At 46.0% G+C, this 20,511-nt stretch overlaps 1 protein-coding gene across 1 annotated transcript in view; it reads left to right on the top strand.

The window, feature by feature from the left end:
- Nucleotides 1-20,197, top strand: part of LOC119405274 (MAPK-interacting and spindle-stabilizing protein-like) — a 39,070-nt gene extending 18,873 nt beyond the window's left edge. The window contains exons 2-4 of the mRNA XM_037672090.2: nt 15,446-15,499; nt 16,746-16,783; nt 18,759-20,197. Of these exons, the coding sequence (XP_037528018.1) occupies nt 15,478-15,499; nt 16,746-16,783; nt 18,759-19,466 (768 nt within the window). The 5' untranslated portion in view covers nt 15,446-15,477 and the 3' untranslated portion in view covers nt 19,467-20,197. The remainder of the gene's footprint in view (nt 1-15,445; nt 15,500-16,745; nt 16,784-18,758) is intronic.
- Nucleotides 20,198-20,511: the final 314 nt, after the last annotated feature.

Genomic DNA, 20,511 nt, shown 5'->3' with positions numbered 1-20,511 from the left:
ATATCAAGTACACTAACCCATTCACGTTTGGTGTTAGCAACCTAAAATGTTTTCTAATAATCAACTAACACATAGCATTGTACGTTAAGGACCTCCGGTGTCGCGGTAAAAAAATAATGAACGATGGGTGAATCAAAATATGTTGCCATGCAGGCGTGGGTAACCTTTAGACTCTTTTGTTAAATAAAATGAGAAAGATCTCGAGTATTTTAGCGCTCATGTTAAGTGAGCACACGTGTCCAAATAAGGTGCTGGGTGATTCAGTGAAATAACACATAGTTTGAATTGTTTGAAGGACTACGACCAGGAAGCGAACTCCCAGTTCCCGAATAAGCAAAAGAACAAACTTAAGAGCGCAGCCATTTAAGTGGCCCAACGTTCACTGAGAGTGTGCGCTCGAGAGAAAAAGACAGAAGTAGTAAAAATGTCACAGTTTCGCCGCAATGCGATAGCAATGCGATAGCAATCAATTGGAATGTAACGCGAAGAACGGAAAGCAGCTCGAAATTGCCAGCGCGTCACTCGAGCCCAAAGGACGCACGAAAAGAACGCACACAGGACGAGGGCGAACTATCTCACACTTGAAGCGCACTGCTCAAACATAAAGCAGGACGCACGAAACGAACAGGTGCACACAGGACGAGCGCGAACTGTCACAGTTGTTACTTATTTCTGTTTGAACAGCGCGCACCTTACGCAAACGCGGCCGCTGCAGCGAGCGAAGCGACCTTCGTACTATCTGTGACTTCAGCGCCGACATCGCAGGGAAAGCACAAGACATACAACCGCCCGCTCCATCCCCCCCCCCCCCGGCCGCCCCCTTCTTTCCTCGAGATAGGCGCACGAAGGCGACCACGCCCTGTAGGGCGAAGAGCAACGGCGTTCGCAGAAGCGGGGCGACGATCTTTAAAGCGCGCAACGCGCCATCTATGTGGTGACCTGGAAAGCATGCTGAAGGAAATGGTGTATATAAATAGCTCGCCGTTAGCAGGCTGAAAGACGGTACTGTTGGTGGCGTAACCGTCTAACGCCGCGCGTTGGAAAGCGAGAGGTTTTTCTAAATTATTTTTCTTTGTGGCTTTTATATATATATATATATATATATATATATATATATATATATATATATATATATATATATATATATACGGTGCATGACGGCGGCGACGGCGACGGCACAAATCAGCCGAGACTGTCCATATAATTGCTATCACAATAAAAAGGCATGTAGGGTCAACGAGGCCTAACACCGTTGGCTGCGTTTCAACTAGAGGAGACAGTTGCCAACGGGATTAGACGTGTTCGCGAAAGATAAGTGAAGGGAGGAAAGGAGGAAAAAAAAGTGCCCTTATTTTCCTAGTTTCCTCCCTCGCACTCATGACAAGAGTTGCGTCCTCACCTTATCCTCACGCTCAAGTGAAAACATTCCTACGCTCCCTCGCCCTCGCACACACCTATGAAAATTTTACTCCATCTGCCTCATTTTCGCGTTCAAAAATCTATTCGCCTTCCCTCGTCCTCGCCGTCATTTATTAAAATCTAGCCCGCACTTTCACGTGTTCGACCTCAACTATAAAATATACAACCACCCTCCGGCAACCACACTTTAAAAAATATTCTCTTCCTCTCTCACCATCACTCTTATCTAAAAAGATTTTACCCGCCCTCCCCCGCTTTCGCCTTTATCTGATAAAAATTTACTCTCTCCGTCACTCACACCTGGGTCATTCCACGCCAAACGTCCCAGCCATTTTGACGACCATCTCAAATGTACTCGAAAAAAAATCTTGCTGATTTCTTGCATTGAAAACAGTGAATTGCTAGAATAATTCGGAGAAAGAAAATTTTGGTCATGTGGGAGCTCTCCGAATTTCGCAGAATGTCGTCTGAGTGATGTTCGTCTGAAAAATTATTCTGAGAGTATCGTTTGTGGGTTTCAATACCAAATTTGGTTTAGGTACTAAGTAAAGGCGTTTGTGTAAGGTGCTTGAAGCTCAATAATATTACTGTAACTTTTTGTGCCATATACGCCTCCAGAAAATTCGCCAAAATGTTCCATGTTTGCATTTTCCCCCTTATAATATTGCGCTATATATGAATATTTGACTGATGAATACTTACTCTACAAAAGGTATATTTGGCGTTAAAAATATTTTCAGACCACTGATGTTTCTAAATTTTACGAGAAAAAAATCAAACTTGAGAAAATCATCATTTTGGTCCACATTGAGAGGCAATTTAAACCACGTGGTGCTCCAATTAGAAATCAGCTTTATACTTCAATCGAAATCAAATAAATAGTTCTTCTTATATGGCAAGTTTTATCATTACAATTTTTGTTTTAAGGAAGAAAATAATTTTGCGAAGTTCCCCATTGGCGGCCATCTTCCCATTTGGTTATACGGCAGCTTCCTCGTTGAAGTTCTCCATTGCCGTATAACGTTATACGTGTCCTGCAAAGAAGGCTTCGTATACCAGTACCCCTATCGTGTGGTAAACACTACGTAGGGCAAACGGGACGGTGCCTCACTGATAGTCTCAGGGAGCACTGCAACAGTGTAAAGAAATGTAGTGACAGCTGGTCAGCCGCACATTGCTGCCCGCGTAGTTGTTGGCCGCTTTTCAAAGTGTGTTTCGTTGTGCGCCAGCACAAAGACAAGACCACTACAGTTGGATACAACTTGAGAAGGCAGCGGCATTTATTTACGCTTCTAAGGCGGATGCACATAAGCCTGCTTCAAGAAGTGCGCGCTCTAGACATATGTGCACCGGACGGCCGGTGATCCCGCTGTCGGAGAACATCGCCGAGTACATGAGCGGGACTATTTCTTTTGTCGCGGAGGCACTCGGCTGGGCGGGGTCATCTGGGCGGGGCTTCTCCTGCCTTCTTAAGCTGTATCCGACTGCAGATTGATAATTGAATCGGCAAGTACTCATAAGCCAGGCCAAGCTTTTGTTATCATTAACAAGTACGGAACTACCATTCCTCTTGTTATCATTAACCCATATATGCCCAGTGTCCAACATATAGGACGCTTCTTTGATGCACTGCGCATCCTTGAGTTGTTTCACTTCATGTACAAATTTGAGCTCCGGCTTGAAGCAAAGGACCATTGAAGGTTAGGATTTGTGTGTGTCCCCTCTGGTCCACGTCTTTATAAGCTTCTGCGCTGAACACCGAATATATGAACTATCCTGAATGCAGTCAAAAAGAATATACAGGGGTAGTAAGATTGAGGTGGCAACTAAAGTACCGAACGGCACGCTGAGGTTCGATGCGATATTTCTTGGCCAGAACAGCAGTTGAATCCTTGACGTTACATATAGCCTCAACCTCATATAGAAATGTCGTAATTGCCTACCTATTTAACTATTCATTATCGTTCACATTTTCAAGTCTGTTATTTTTGGAGCGTGCTGAAATGTGTCGTTTGGTTGGCGTTGTATGTTATTATTGTTGATTTCTGCAACGCACATTCCCGCGTTATCGATAAGGTCAAGGGAGTTTTCGTAAGAATGCTGCGTCCACCGTCAACAGGTCGAACGGACTCGACTCTAAGTATACGCATGTGCACACATTTAGCGCCCTCAGGCAGGTGAATGTTGTGGTAAAGACACGGAAATAGAGAAGAAAGAAACAGACTTCTGTTATGGGTTGTCATTTATGAAATCATTGCTGGAATGCCTTAACGATATAGTCTGAGCGCGCTATATAGGGAAAAAGCAGCACAGCCGCTTCTGCCAGCATCTACTAACGGACGTGCCAAGTATTCCGCTTGGAGCAGTCCCGCAATTAACGCGTCCCAATTTCCTCCTTGTGCGCATCGCAATTATGCGTTCCGCAATTTAAGTTTTACGCTCGTGCCGACACCAAACAAGTTCGCGCGGCGCTAAGCTGACCCGGTGATGATGTCATTCCGCAAAATCGTCACGCTTGTATATTGGACTAATGCGGGCGAACAACTCCCTCCATCTTTATTGTGCTTCTGCGGATAACTGGAGGATGAATCACTCTTAACGGCACGCGTCCTTGAGCGAAGCAACTGTACCTTATCGTAGGTGTTGTTTATAAATATATATTAATGCAACCACACATGGTGCAGGAAGTCTTCCAATGCTCTGTGGTCAAGGTCACCTTGAATCTACGTGGAGACCGCGGACCGCCACAGAGGCCGAAGACCGCCCCGTTGCTTCTCTTCGTCTACGCGTAATTGCGGCAACTGAGGATGCGTCTGTTAAACGCGTTCGCGAGCTATTTTTATTTGTACAGTGATGTTGAGCTCTTCGCAACGCTAAGGTGTGACTGTAGCCAAGGGATGCGCATAAATTTGCTTCGCATGTAGTGCATTACGTGATAACTGCGTGAGACTGCAATTCCCTCGACATCACAATGTTATGTTATTTGTCGAGAAACCCTCTCGCTGCTTTGACCATATTTTACTACGTACCTTCTAACGCGCTGCGACGATTGGACGATAGGCCACTTTCCGTGCAGGTGCTACTAGAATGCCGTCCACATTGCTCGTCCGCTCACAAGGCAGCAAAGGCAATTTTTGTGCTTCTTGAGGACGACGGCCTTGTGCGAACGCCTTTGACTTGTGGTGCAGTCCCACACGCGCCAGGGAATTCACTGCTCATTTTCTTCTTTCCTTCCCTCCTTTCTCTCTTATCTTTCTATTCCCCTTTCCCGATCCCCCAGTGTAGGGTAGCCAACCGGAAGCTTTTCTGGTTAACCTCCGCTTTTTTGTTTCTTTCCTTCCTCAACCTGAAAACATGTTTCACAACACATAATTCAAGAAACTAAAACTGTCTCTTGGAGACAATGCGTAAACTTCAGCGATTATTTCATCGTACGAGTACCGAAGCTGTAGCCTGTATTGATGAATGAGGGGAGAAGTCGTGAAATGAATGTTTCTCGCGATTTTCATATTCCGCAAAGGTACCGCGGTCTCCTTCTCCCGCTAGTTTTGAACGACGTGCAAGCCAGTCTAGTGCGGAAGTAAGAAATACTAAAATGCGAGGTTAGGGAGGTACCTCTAGCGTCCTTAGCAATTTCTTGACATACAATAATTCAATACGGAGATGCCAACTTAAAACGTGTTATGATGATGTAAGTACGTACTTGGAGCATGCTGCAAGTTGTGACGCTGTGAGCATATGATTCCATTGACACAAAAACGAAGCATACGGGGTTTTCAAAACCTCTTTGACATAAAAGCGAAGCATGCGGGGAACTTTGCGGAACACAAGTTCCAGAAAGTTCCAACGCATCACTGACCATTCAAATTTTTCTGAAAGATCAAACAGGTGCAGTTTCCATTTTTTTTTATTCGCGTTAGTTTGCCCTGCGGCATCAATACACATTACACAAAATGGTGCAGCTGTGTTTCCTCCATGAAGTCTAGGAGGGACCTATGGTTCGGAGAGTTTCCATTTGATATGACTGGGCACTGCACCGGTTTATTTTTCCAATTCGTCCTTCAGAGATGAAATTGCTCCGCCATTTCTGAATCACAAAATCAAGGAAGCGTGTTCGACAGTTGGACGTAGCCTCTCTGCTACTGATCGTTGCATTCCTCTTTTGTAGTGGGGAAAACGAATTAAGAGACACTTTTCGGGCTCGCATAACTTCAAGTAGAGTATATCGGCATATCATTGTATATGAAACGCGCTCCTGGCTTCTCCTTGGCTCTTTGCAGTGCAATCGCGCGGTTCCGAGAAGGCGCTTTTTCTGTCCTTTCGTCTTGCCTCATTCGTACTCCCGTAGACAAAGAAGTTGTCGCAGTGAAGAACAGTGCGAGTGACAGGCAGGGAAGAGCCATGCCCCAAAACAACACTTCGAGACGTCCGGCGAAGCGGCTGCCCCTCGGACGACGTAGCGTGGCGTCGTGAATGGCATCCCGACACGCCTTGAGCGTGACCTCGCCCACCGCACGCGCGCCTCGTTGGCGACCTGGCTTCCTATTCCATTGTCCCGATCGTTTCACGCTTTTTGCTGACGATCGGTACTTGATCTTGCGAAGCCGCGTCGCTCGGCCGTTTGCCCTTTGTATCGGGGTCTGAACTGAAATATGCGGGACTTAATGCTAGCAGAATGGCAGCTTCGCCTCGGCGGATAGGCGCAAAGGAGGAGGCATGAAGCGTTGGCACGTCCCCTTCGTGCCTTTGTCGCCTTGCCGTCCTCGGCGCGACCCACATTGGTTAGGTCAAGGAGAGGCGCACAGCCATCGACGACCGGCGTAACCCGGCGTACGGACTGCTGAAAGCGGGAATGCAGAGTCGCCCAGTATGGCACACACATCTCGTCCAAGGGCGCATCTCTCACCGCCGCTATGAGAGTTAGCCCGCAGGTCCGCAGCTCCGGGTTGAGCTCTGTGGAAAATGGAGAGGCTACTGAGGCTGCGATGCTACAAGTAAACAGGTTTATAATTCAGTTTTGAGGCGACCTGTACAAGAAATAGACGCAGTACACACAACGAGCGACAAGTACTATAGCACTAATCCTTGTCGCTCCTTTTGTTCTTTGTGTGTGTTTTTTACGCTGGTCGCGTCAAAATGGAATACCATCTATTCCGGTCTCACACCTTGTAATTCAAGCCAGGAGCTTAAGTTTAGTTTTCGGATAACACACAAGTTTTTATGCCCAGATTTGGTATTCTGAATAATAAAATTCAGAAACATTTTGCAATGGCTGTCGCATCCTAGCCTCTGACACTTTATGCATGACTGCTGCTGGAAGGAAGCATGGTGCCTGTGCTTTTTAGACGCCGAGTTAACGAGAAGACATTGTGTACTTATTTAGAATGCTTAGCCCGACTGCCTAAGCCCGGTGGCACCGCAACGACGAAACTGCAAGCTAGAATTGCTGTCTACAAAATGCACTGCTTCAGCTTGGCGCGCTGACGGGGACAAAAAAGCGGGACTAAACAGTGCTTGATCTGCATAGTTCGCTACGTGAGATCCGCAACAACGGAACGTATGCTATAGGCAGGAATTTATTCCGTACTTAACCTTTGGCAAGTGGATTGAAAGAAAAATTTCATAAGGGTGGTGTACGCATTGGTTCTTCGCGCACGTGTCGTGTGATTTATCTTTTTAAGTTAGAAAACCAAATTTCTTAGGCTTTAATGAAGGAAAAGTAAACTAATCATTTATGTTCCTTGTTGCTGTCTTATTCGTTATTGACTATACAGCTGGGGCGCCTAATTATTAAGTAATACCCTATGAAAGACTGATGCTGCTAGCCAACTTCGAGCGGCCGCACAAGAAATCACTCTCTCCACTTGCCATACAGCAAGTAGACTGAACAACCAGCACCACCGCTACCTGAACACTTTACGTGTTCACACACCTACTGGACTCCGCCGAAAAGATGCCACTCTGCTTCGCCGTTTATGGCTAAGAGTGGCCTTCACGAAGGATTTATCCCTTCTCATCGAAATGGCTGACAACTCGTTTTGTGACAACTGTGGTAGCGAGGAGACATTACAGCACATCTTCTGCGACTTCCCTCGATACAATGTGCAGAGGCGATCACTCGCGGTCGCTTTAGCTTGCATAGACTACAGGCCGCTGACGGCACAAACCATTTTGGAATGTCGTTGCGAGAGGTCATGCTCAAATTCCTGAAGACATCAGACTTGCACCGGCGGTTATAGACCAATGGCGATATCGTGAGTGTGAGGCGTATGACTTTGTGCGTGCGGGCTCCCCCCTCCCACACCCCCCTCACCTCTTTTTCTCTACCTCTATCTTTAAGACTCCCCCATCCCTTTCCCGTGTGTAGGGTAGCATACCAGTTTTTCTAGACTGGTTAACATTCCTGCTATTCCTCTCTCTCCCCTTCCTTCCTTCCTTCCTTCCTTCCTTCCTTCCTTCCTTCCTTCCTTCCTTCCTTCCTTCCTTCCTTCCTTCCTTCCTTCCTTCCTTCCTTCCTTAATTCTAGAGCTTTACGTTTCAAAACTTCTACCCTATTTTGAGGCACACACGCCGTTGTGGGAGACTTCAAGTGAATTTTGAGCACCGGGGCTTCCTTGACGTTCACCCAATGAGAGCCTTTGGATTCAACCCTAATCGGAATGCGACCGCATTGATCGAACCCGGTCGACGAGCTCAGCAGCGCAGCGCTGTTTATAGTCACTGAGCGATGCTGCTACTGCGGCGGGCGGATGTATTCAATCTAAACGCTCAGCATGTACGCAGAACTGCCAAAGAGCGTCTTGCTACGCTTCTGGTGGTGTACGCCGAGTAGCTGTTTGAAAGGAAATAATGTTTGTTGACTTACACGTGCTGTACGACCCTCAGACAAACAAACAACTTCTTCCTATTTCGGCTCAAATTATCTGCTGTTCAAGCGAAAATGCGAACCTGTTCTTCAATACGCTGTTCTTCAAAGTGTTTCATAAGTGTTTCCACCACTTTGTGGAATACGGTTCAAACCATCTTCGCAAGCATTACGATCACTTCATAATATATTTCGTTTCTGCTAAAGATACGGACGGTTTCCTGGGGCACTGTGCGGCAATAATTCGCTGGTCTTTGTATTTGGAGGTGTCCTTATGAGAGACAGCAATAACCAAATTTAACCCTCCGAATTTTGACAATAGCAAAAAAAAGAAGGGCTGTGATATTTTGCGTATAGTACGCATCAACTGTTTTACAATTGAAAAAGAAAGCACCGCATTTTATTGTAAATGTTGTCCTTTCAGCACGAAATAAACTTACCATAACTTATGCGAGATGACGAAACCGAATGGCAAGGACCAAGCAAGTGTGCAAGAAAAATCAAGACGTGATTTTTCTTGCATTGTGATTGTGTACTGCGGACGTCGTATACCATAAATAGTTGTCACATACAGAAACAGACGAGGGTGAAATTAAATAGAGGAGAGGCATATGATGGCCTACCAGACCTCAGTTTGCACACAAGGTTGGAGGAAGGGGGTGTTTAGAAGGAAATTGAGAGGAAGCGAACAAAGAAGGTGTACACATAAGAATGAACATCGTGACTACAGAGAGTATATCCTGAACGTTTCAAACGTAACATTAATTACCTGAGGGGCTGGCTACGAGAGCCCTGAAATATCATGAAATAATTGCACCACTCTTGGCTGCAGCTCTTCACTGGGACGAGTATTTTGGAGCGCAGGATTTTTTTTTTGTCAGTGTACTGTAGTGGGCAACGAACTAGCTTAAGCACTGAAATAGCAAGCGGATTGTTTAGGCAAACGTATGTGTGATTACAGGTTCCCGCTCTCTATCTGATAATCAAACGGTACTTTCGGAATGGTGGCATAGGTATGGCACCGTTCGAATGCATTATGCACGTAGACCCCTGTCAGCACATTTGTTAAGGCATTTTAAGTAGCAATGGAATAGTGTTTCGGCTCAGAATGAGTGAAAATGTAGAGCATTTTTTACTTATTTGGTGAATACATTTTCTCGTAGATTTGCGCTACTTTTTACCTTTCTTTTAAGTTGTGTTGGTTTTTAATATCACAAGGCGTTGACATTAGAACATCAATAAAACATCAGGTTGTTGTTGAGGTATTTTACAATAGAATTTTCTGCGTCCTTGCTTTGCAGTTAGGTAGACAGCGTTTATTTTGGTTACTTGATTTTTACGGTGAATGCTCCACATTACGACTGACATATGCAACCACAGAAAGGAATGTTCAGCTATTTCTCCTATTTGGGCCAAAACGTGGACATGTTTGTTTTCTTTTTTTCTTTGGTACCTTTCCCGTCTTCTTCATTCCGTTCAATTCCTTTCTTTAAAAAAAGAAAAAAAACATTTTATTTCTTCTAGACAGGGCTGCCACTAAGAAATAACCAGTGCCAATCCCATTGGCGTCTTTCTGAACATTTAGGGTTTGCTCTGCCACAGCGCGCTTATAATTGACGAATGACAGCCGTGGTCATTCTTAAAAAAAAAAAAAAAAAGACGGAGCGCGTATGTCATAGCGCTGGCATATAACCCCTGTGGATACATGCGCAAGCGTTCACATCCTAATCCCTTCCATCGCGATGACGGAGGAGTTGAAGAACGGAACAAAGTGAGTATTCATTCCGCAAACATCGAGGGATGAGAGGGCACCTGTGTTCCCACTGACAGGAGCGAAGTATTAATTAGAAGAGCTGCCACGCGGCCATCCGAAACGCACACGCGTTGCGCGATGCAAGTGCACATACCTGTCAACGATCGGAGCGACTTCAACCGACAGCGGCGTCGTGGTTGAGGCGTCCCCCGTTTCGTTGTCCCCTCAGCCTGGCGCTTCGTATAACGATTAGAGAAATAAAAAAAGAAATCCCGAAAGAAAGAACAAAAGTGGGGCCCGCAGCACCACGCGTCGTCCGGATGTCGGCGACGCTGACCAATCATGTCACGTCCTCGATTCGGGTGCCCCAGCGCCGGGCGGCATCCATGCCTCGTCAGTTGCAAAGCCGAGGGGCGAGAGAAACAGGTGGAGGAGACTACGGGCAGCGGGCGACCCCGAGTCGGGGACCGTGGGGTCAACGCGGCAGAGGTTAAAGCTGGGCCTAATTGAACGGCGCCCTCGAGAAAGTTGCCGCGCTCTCTCTCTCTCCCCCTTGCTTCCACAGCCGGGCCTGCCTCGTTTGCCTTCGCGCAAGGAGCAGGGAAACAGGCTCTTTCGCGGCGCGATCATTTGTTTCGCCTGTAGCACTTGTTCAGCTACGTTCAATCCAGGGCCGCGCGGGGCCTTAAAAAGTGAACGCTAATGAAGCGCAGTACGAGTAGGGAGCGTATGTACACTGATCGCGAATTACCGAGCGCTAGCAGTGTTGTGTGTACCGTCGAGTAGGGACTGGTGACACACTTTTCAGTGGGCGGGACGTGGCGAGGGTGCGTCGGAAACGCTGTTCGGCGCATTTACGTTCCTAATGGACCCACTGATTGGCCGGTGATTTGGTGGTTAATATGGAGAATGATCGGTGCGGCCGTTTACGAAACTAGAAAGGTTAGGAGTGTGAAGAAAAAAAAGAAGAAAAAAAAGAGAACGAGAAAGTATAAATGCCCACAAAGCGCGATCAAGAAGACAAACGTACGTTCGGTATTAAGATTTGCTCATGTTCATTTGTAGCGAGAAATGGCACTCGTTTCGTTGCTAGGAAATTTAAGCAGATGTATGAGAAATGTACTTGTGGCAAATAAAAAAAGTTTCAATTTATTCCCACTTCCTAGTATCTATGAGTGCGGTAGAATTGTCAACAGGGTGTCAAAGCTGCATGGTTGGTATATCGCGCAGTGTCCATGTCCCCGAAGACCACGTTGTCTCAGTGGCATGCGCTTGAATGAAGTACGAGGTCGCCGCTTTCGTTGACCTATATTGTAAAGGTAAAGCTTACGATGAGTGGTTGACCGGATGGCAACGACGTTATGACGAGAATACAATGGGAAGTCCGGATGGACAATGCGAATGCAGCGCTCGTATATACTTTAGCTTGTGTTCTTTTCATACTCGTCTTTCAAGCTATTTTAAGTGCACCCTAATGCAAGCCCAGCTTCAAATTACTACTTGCTCTCCTTAAGGGGCAACGATTTAAAGATAGTCCAACGCAAAAAAAAAAAAGGGAAAAAGAAAGACAGTGCTACCTGCACGATAACACACAATCCGCTTGTTATGGCCTAAGAATTTTCCGGTTTCTGAGGATTGTTTGAGTTCACTCGGTTCAGAAGCATCCAGGGCGCGGGCATCGCTGATTGTCACAGCGAGCGCAGCTGCACAGGACGTGTTCAATTGTCCCTTCGGTTCCGTAGGAGTCGCATGTACAGGTGTAACCATCAATATGATGCGAAACGAATGCGCCTTTGCGAATACAGCTAAGATTCTAGGACCGTGGACGTGTGTCTCGAAGGCACAGAAGGCAACGAAAACGTTACTGAAGTACTTAAAGTCAACAAGTCAGGGGAACCGCTTGTAGACTTGATGCGCTCCCCCAGGTGCGCGCGTGATTCTGTCCGTCTTTCCCTTTTCTTCTGTCTCTCTTTTCGCCGCATCATCCACTTCCCCAGTGCAGGGTAGCAAGCCGGGTGTGCGTCTGGTTAACCTCCCTGCCTTTCCTTGCATGCCCGTGAAGGAGGACTGCACCGATATGTAGAGTACTTAGCCGTAGAATATACGAGACATGATAAATATACAGGCCTTGCCGTTCATTTTGACGCTTGCCGATCACTGGCGGCATCGTGGTTCCTGCGGAATACTATGCAGAATTTTCAGATAATGTAACAACACTTATGCAGATGTGTCCGAAAGACATTTTTTAGAGAGACAGAAATAGGCATATTTCAGAATTTTCGCCTGCTCTGAAGCCATTTATTGCGACAGCAGCACTTCCATAAAGTGCCCATGTAGTGGCGTTTACAAAAAAAAAAAAATTGTTTTCTACTTCTGCGGTGTCGTCTTTGTTTGTCAGTTTAGTATTTTTTGCTTTGATTCGTCATATGATGAGAGAAGTGCTGAAGATGGAGATGGCCTTACAACACAATGAGGACGTAACAGGCCGAACGGACGGAGACAGCAAGCCAAATGTAGAGCGCCTAACTTGGATAGCGCTTACAAGGCTTCACAGCTTATGGTGACGTAAGAGAGCAACGAAAAAAAGAAAAGTAACATATGTTCAACTTAACTTCTGGTTTAACATAAATTCTGGGATTTTACGTGCCAAAACAAACAAATATATAATTACCGGGCACGCCACGGAGGAACTCCGCATTAATTTTGACCACGTGGGGCTCTTTACAGTGCACACAAATCTAAGTACACGAACACATTTGCATTTCGCCCCCGTCGAAAGACACTCAGCAGCGCGATACCGTGGTTGCAAAGCTAGCATGGCCCGTGACAGTTTTGTTGAAGCTGAAAATGATTCGCGACAATAATTGTTCTTTCAGTTTTCTTTTAAAAAATATGCTAGGCATAATGATGTTCGGTGTGGTGTTCCCTTGCAATACAACTCCAAGGATGAAAAAAGGAAGACACCCTGTGCAGTCTTGAAGGCAAATACGCTTAATGAGGCTTCGAAAGTGTGCACCACAACGTACAAAAAAAATACAGAACCGAAACCGAAACACAACAATGAGCTCGTGCGAAGGGCACGGAGGAAGGCAAATTTCAGCGCAGTCGCATTTTCAGCTTTGTTGAAACAGCGCTAACTAGACGACGACGAAGTAAAAGAAGGCACAGGACAGGCGCTGCCTGCCCTGTGCCTTCTTTTACTTCGTCGTCGTCTAGTGAGCGCTGTTTCAACAAAGATGAACGCATACCAACTCGCTCAAGCTTCCATTCTTATGCATTTTCAGCGCAGCTTAAGAAACTAGGGTCCTTAAAATTACGTATGTATGCATTTTCTATTAAAGGAACACGCCACCTAATACTTACCTAGTGATGTTGCACCTCAGATATGCATGATATTTACTTTTTGATCGACAACGTTCACAAGTATGAACAGCCGTACCAGTTCAAGACGGCTGGCCCTTGGGCAAGTGGTTCAACTTTGGCCGAGTGGCTGAATCGAGGGACGTGCCGACAAACAGAAAGACAGACAGACAGACAGACAGAAAGACAGACCAAAATTTCTGCGTTTAAGTTCCCCAAGAAAGACTATCGTCTTTAACAAACATGCCGGGAGAATGGTTCGAGTGCAACAGGGGTCACGTTCTTCATGCGACGCGGTAGCTCTACAGATGGGGCGTGGATGTGCTGAGCTGGCTCCAGTCCAAACTTATGCGGCCGCATTCCGGTAGTGGCCAGACACAGACAGACAGGCAGACAAAAAAAAAAAAACAACTGAATGTAATTTTCTTCATCATACTATGTCGTCAATGTTAATCCTCATTCATCACCGAGACGGACAGAGAGAAGGAGAGAGAAGAAAGTTCTATTTTTAAGGCGTAAAACCTCATAGACAATTAACCTTATCGTGCAGGCGGCACCCAAACTCAGCGATAAGAGAGGTGGATAGACGGATGAAATCTGCGGTCGCGACACAATGCGTTGTCGCTAGGAGCTGTTCAAGTTAAATACCGAAGACAAATAAAATAACAAAACTACAAAAAAATCGCGCTGGACTCCAGAGCTCCGCGTGGTTGCATTCCGGGGCGTTGACAAGAGACGGGCGCAATTTTCGCTCGTCGTGTACGGTGCGGCCCCCTTAGGCAAAGGGGATTTCCGGCAGGTCGCAGTGACGTAATGACATCTTGTTTCATTGTTGCCTCCGGAGGTGGAAGCCTCGGCGGCTTTTCGACTCGACCGGCGGTGCGCGCGTGCCTCTTACGTCAGCTTCCGTCTGCAGATCAGGCTACCTCGAGCAAAAGTAGTCGGAGTCTTACGCGCGTCCTCGGCGTTCTCAACGCGCGATCGATCATGAAGAATGAGCGAGCATTTCGAAGACGTGTCCGTTTGCCGGCGGCGCCTTCGAAAGCGTCGCGTTTGCAACCGGAGAAGAGCGGCCGCGCAGCATTCACGTTGCGGCCGACAGGTGTCGGTTCGGGCACATGCGTGGAAGCCCTTCTTGGGCAGCCGTGTGCCGGCGCAACGCGAGCAGGAAGCCGCCGACAAGTAAAACGGACTGACGAGTGGCGCACTTTTCAGAGCCGTCGTCCAAGGGGCATCCTGTTTTCCGCGACGATAGGGCGCGGGCCACATAGCGTAGTAAAAACATATAAGAATTTGACAAATTCTTTGGAAGCTAAAACAGCATGGGCTCGAGAAAGGAGCAAGAAAATGCTGATAGAAATATATGAGTTGATGCGAAAGGCGTGAACACGAGGAAAACAGTTGAAATATATACAAATTAACAATGCACGACGCGATAAATGAAGTGCGACTAGCTTATCGGTGTCATTTTCGAAGTACAAACATCCAATGACCTCACTATTTTTATAATTCTATCTCGTCTGCGTAATTAGAACAATGAAAAAAAAAAGTTAGACACACCACTTTCAAGTTATACACACCACTTTGTCCACGGCTCTCTCAATGTTCTTGCGGTTAGTGCTTCGACGCCTGTGTCCCGCCACTTAGATTCGCTATTCCAACTCCACTACATTAGTTTTTTGTTAAGTTTTTGACCTCAGTCCATTGAACGAGGCCCTAAAGAAATTCTTCATGTCCTTGGAATTGTCTGGAAGCAGCGATGCTGGGATCTTCCAATGACGACATCACCATGGCTGCAGAAGTTCTGCAGCCAAATACTTCGAAAAGTAATATTGCGAAAACTGAAATATTCTAATACAGCAATTTCTATTTGAATTCTATTCAAATAGAAATTGCTTCTATTTGAAGGACTATTTGCTTCTGTTGCTTCTATTTGTTGCTTCTGTTGCTTCTATCTGAAGGACTAGAAGCAATATTACGATCCTATTAGCGTTCACTCTCACCAGGGCTAAAAAAAATTGCTTTCAATTTCCTTGCTTCCTTTACAGACAAAAACTACATTACAAAAGCAAGAGGCATCATGAAATTTCTTCTGGTCATTGGTAAGTGATATACTGCTTCATTTTGTATAACATTTATGCCTCTTAACAGTTCCGTTTTCCATGGTGTACTGTAGATACGCCCGTAGATACGCTGGACTGTGCATTTGTATTGTGAAATTGCGAGGACGCATGCGCTCTCTCTTTCTCTCTCACTTTAATCCCCTCATTCCTCTCCACACATCTAGGGTAACAAACTGATTATAATCTGGTTAACGCCCCTGCGTTTCTTACATTCTCTCTCTCTCTGTCTTTACGCGAGCCGAGTTATTTCAGCCGCACAGGGAGATTCTCCCATGCATTCTAAACTGTGTCATCTTAAAAAAAAAAAAAAAGCGCTTGCATGCCCTCACGCTTTACTGCAATGCATAGCACGTTGCAGTGAGGGAAGAGCAGCGAGAATCGGGGGAGAGGTATGAATGCAACTTTAATAAAGCAGGGGTTCAGATTAAATACTTCAATTATTGAAACGTGGCGGTCGGCTTTCATTGCGGCCCAAAGTAACGGGACAAAAGCAATACAAACTACCAGACGATCAACCATTTTATTATCAGATCGCAGTGAAAATACACGTGATCTGAGATGCGCTGATGATAATTTCACATGTGTTCACGCAGTCGCAACGTTTCGGAGATGGCGGATAAAGGTATACTAGGGATCAGGCAAGGGACAGAAGAACGCACAACTCCCGTTGAGCGCAATTCTTTGATCGGACAAGCTATGGCAAGCTTTGATCGACCTGAGTTATGGATACGAATTGCTCACTTGCCTCTAGAACGTTTGCAAGCGCATTCACTACTAACAAAACTGGCAGGAAATCTGCACGACAGTCTGCATGCATGCTTGGGTGAAACTTAGCGAAACTTCGTTTATTAGTAGAACGTTCATTTTCATTTCTTCTGCAAATAGCTTGCGCTTCTGAGAGTTACCTCTTGCCGATGAAGCATATTTGTGCTACATGCCACTAGCAGTTAAAAAAAAAAAAATTGTATGTGGGACATTTGGTTTGTCTCTCTTGAGAATACTACAGCTCGGCATCAGCGTCGTATGCCGAAAACACTATGTGTAACACGTTTTGACTTCAAATGCAATAAAACATGACGCACTGCGAAATGGGCGTGCTGAAGCTACAGCCGAAATACATTTAATCGTGTTTGATATTTTGTACTGAGTAGGAAAAAAAAAAAAACAGTACCCCCTTTTTCCCGTAGCACACAACTCACTTTTTATTTTTGTTGATCTTTTGCAGCGCTACTCGGCGTTGCCTCGGCGCACCCTGGCGTGAGGGTAAGCAACTTTACAGCGCTTCGTAATGTTTAGACCGCGCAATATGAAACCTCCCGTAAGCAGTGATTGCGGAGGAGTCAACAAAAGTTTTATTTGCTGTTCGTACTCAAACGTTTGGCGTTCTCAAGTTTCAAGATGCTTGTTCGGGGTTTCTTCCTAATAAGTGTGAAGGTTTTCATCGTATTGAGAGTTTATCTACCATTTCAACGTGTGGGGTATACGTGTACTTATATATTTTATTTTTCTTGGGCTTTTATCGATATTCAATGTCTTTGCTGTTTTTCGATGCCATATAGCGTATCGCAAACCGTAGCGTCCTACCTTATTATTCTTGTGTTCCTTATAACTCATTTGGCCGAACTTTAAAAAAAAGGAAAGAAAAAAAGCAAAATCTGCATATTAAAGCCTACCGAAAATATTAGCTCATCCGTAGAGCGAACAGCTGAATTTTAGAGAAAGAAAGTGGAAGCTTGGTTTACATAATATGAACTGCAGAGGACGGCTTCTAATCTGTTTTGGGGGTTCCCGGCCGCGGCGGCCTCATTTCGATGGAGGCGAAATGCTAGAGGCCAGTGTGCTTAGATTTAGGCACATGTTAAAGAATACCAGATGGTCAAAATTTCCGGAGCCCTCTACTACGGCGTACCTCATAATCATTTCGTGGTTTTGTGACGTAAAACCTCAACATTTATTATTATTATTATTATTATTATTATTATTATTATTATTATTATTATTATTATTATTATTATTATTATTATTATTATTATTATTATTATTATTATTATTATTATTATCTGTTTAGGGGATTGCGGCATTGCCTTATAGAGGCTATGTATGTTTTTGTCTAGAGAAAAGAAAGATAGTTGAGGGAAAACAGGACCAAGTAGGAGCAAAATACCAGCAGAAAAAAGCAAAGCAATAAAATAAGCGAAAATATAGACTTAGTGTTGTTGACACTTACATCAACGGCTTAACGGTATTCGCGCGAATATAAAAGAGTGCCGCATACAAACAGTAGCAGTGCTTGCCATGAAATTCTTGCTCTAATAAGACCTAAATAAGCTTTTAGTGAGAATTTCAAGAGAGTAGAGTATCAAAAGGAGCTTGGTTTTAGCATTTGGAGTAGCATTGCTCTAAATATTTATCCAACTACTACAACGAATGAGTACGTTCCAGACATGTCTTCATTATTTATACATTCTGGTGTTAAAGGGGCCCTGCAACACTTTTTCATCATGGTCAGAAAACGCTGCCGATCGGTGATCGAGGCTCCCGAGAACACGCGAGCCAAACATTATAGCGCGGCACGCGGCCTGGGATTTACAATAAATTCTCAAAGGCAGCTAAAAATCGCTTCCTTTTCTCTCGACAAGTGATGCTATAGACTCAAAATCACTGCGTCACTGACAAAACTTCCACGCCATTGGCTGATTTGAACATGGCGTGCTTGGTAGTTATTGCGGCCGCCGTGGGAGGCCTTCACTTGCCCGCGCGCGCACGCGATCGCACTGAAAGTACGCCGCGCGTTCTAAAAACAAAACAAAACAAAAAAAGAGAAGAAAAAGTGCTCAATGTCACGAGGTGCGCGTGACGTACCTTCTTTCCTCGTGCCACTCCTCCCTGCTTAGCTTCCAGCGTTTTCGTCAGGATGAGAGGAGAGAGAAAGCAACTGCAGCATCCGACAAATCTTTGTAACTCCGCTCGTACTGGACGGATTTTAAAAATTTTTGCGATGGCCGATTCGTGATGAAAACTGCTCCTTTAGTGAAGCCATCCCACGGCTACTTGAAAAAGTGTTGCAGGGCCCCTTTAACATCACATTAGATGTCAAAACATTCAACGCCACTCGAATCTTTCTTTTATATAAAATTTAAACTGCACTGTGGTCGTTTGCTGTGATTGTCTTTCGCACGTCGTTTGAGAAGGTACTGGCAGAGCAAGCGTTTTTTCATCGAGTTCTGGACGTGTGCAGCGTCGCCGTGAGGCGTACTTGCTGCCCGATGGCGCGGAGATCCTGGTAGGCAGCGTCAAGACGACGTTCAAGTGCCCCGGCGATGGCTACTACGCGGACATGGACAACGACTGCAAGGTGTTTCACGTCTGCCACGACGTTCTGGGCCCGGAGGGTGCCGTTGGTCATGAGATGCAGCACTTCAGCTTCCTGTGTGGCAACCAGACCGTGTTCAACCAACTGAGCCTGACCTGCGCATACGAGGAGGACTCGGTACCCTGTCAGAACGCCAAGGACTTCTACTACCTGAACGCCAACATCGGTGACCCCACCGCAGAGTTCTTGAGCGACAACGACATCCAGCGCGCAGTGCCGCTGGTGCCGACGCTCCAGGCGCATGCGGCGGCTGCTGCCCTGACGGCCGGTCCCGCCCAAGGACCGGCCGGTCCTGCTCCTGGTCCGAGCGGTCCCCTCAGGGCGCCTCCTACTCCTGGTCCGAGCGGTCCCCTCAGGGGGCCTCCTGCTACTGGTCCGAGCGGTACCCTCAGGGCGCCTCTTGCTCCAGGTCAGAGCGGTCCCCTTAGAGCGCCTCCTGCTGGGCCCCAGGGTAGGACACCTGCCAGGGGTCTGGGGCGCGGTGCGGCTGCGTCCGAAGTCCAGGAAGTAACGGTCACAGCACCGCCGACCACAACGGCGCCAGCGCCGAGCACGACACTCAAGGAGGAGTAGGGGCAGCAGCTTCGACGTCCTCTCTCTCACTTTCATCGTACGTTCCCCTCACGCTAACATAGCTTCATGTTTCCGAGTGTATCGTCGGCCCGGAGTGTCCGCAAAGATATTGGCCCTCCTCTTGTCTCTTCGCTCCACATTTCTTTCCTGTCCTGTTGAAGTGACAGTATAGCCAGACAGACGCCTTGTCTTGGTCGTTTTTCCATCTTCCTTACGGCATCGCTTAAATCACGACGTGTGCCAGGGATGACTGTGGTGCTTTGCTTCAGCTTGTGGTCTCTTGGTCAGTGTGCCGCTCTCGCAACTGTCAGGAGCAGCAGTATATCATTAACTTGAGAGACTCAAAGTGAAAAAATTCGTGAAAGTGTACAGAAGCTGTCACGAACCGCATGCCAGAAGTGTCGTGCATATTTCTCGACGCACTTCGTACTTGATTAAAACCCCGGTTACGAAATTAATTCATTGTTCTGGATCACGTAATAATGAATTATTTTATACCATTAGTAAATTACTTGTTTTGGGACGTTAAACCCCAGATATTATTATTAGAAGTGAATTACTTGTTCTCGGCCGCCCTAGTAATGTCGATATTCTTTAGAATTAAAAAAAAAAGATTCCAGATACGCTGTGTTAACAAGAGCCACCGATAAGGAATAGAGGTTCCTTCAGTATACCAATGTTGTCACGTTGATTTTTTTGTATATGTGAAGACAATTACACCTCAATAAATTCGTTTTTTCTGGAGCTGTTGTGAGTTTCGGCACCATTGCCTAAACGCGTGTGCAAACACCACAGAAGCCGTGGAAGGAGCAAGAAAAGGTAAGCCAGTGCTACAGCACACGCCGTCCACCAAGCAGCCTAGACCACGGTGTTAGACCATCGAACAACATCAGCGACTGCGCACTGTTAAACTAATAATTTTTTAAAATTCAGCATGCATTCATAAACAACGCATAGTGCACGTAATAACGTGCCCCATTGACGATTGTTTGATCGTATTTAGTCGCTGCCAAACGTAAAATCATGGGGACGAGAAACGTACGCA

The sequence above is a fragment of the Rhipicephalus sanguineus genome, chromosome 1 (genome assembly GCF_013339695.2).
Source record: "Rhipicephalus sanguineus isolate Rsan-2018 chromosome 1, BIME_Rsan_1.4, whole genome shotgun sequence".
NCBI classification, from domain to species: Eukaryota; Metazoa; Arthropoda; class Arachnida; order Ixodida; family Ixodidae; genus Rhipicephalus; species Rhipicephalus sanguineus.
The sequence above is the reverse complement of the archived record's forward strand: the minus strand, read 5'-3'. Positions and strand labels throughout refer to the sequence as shown.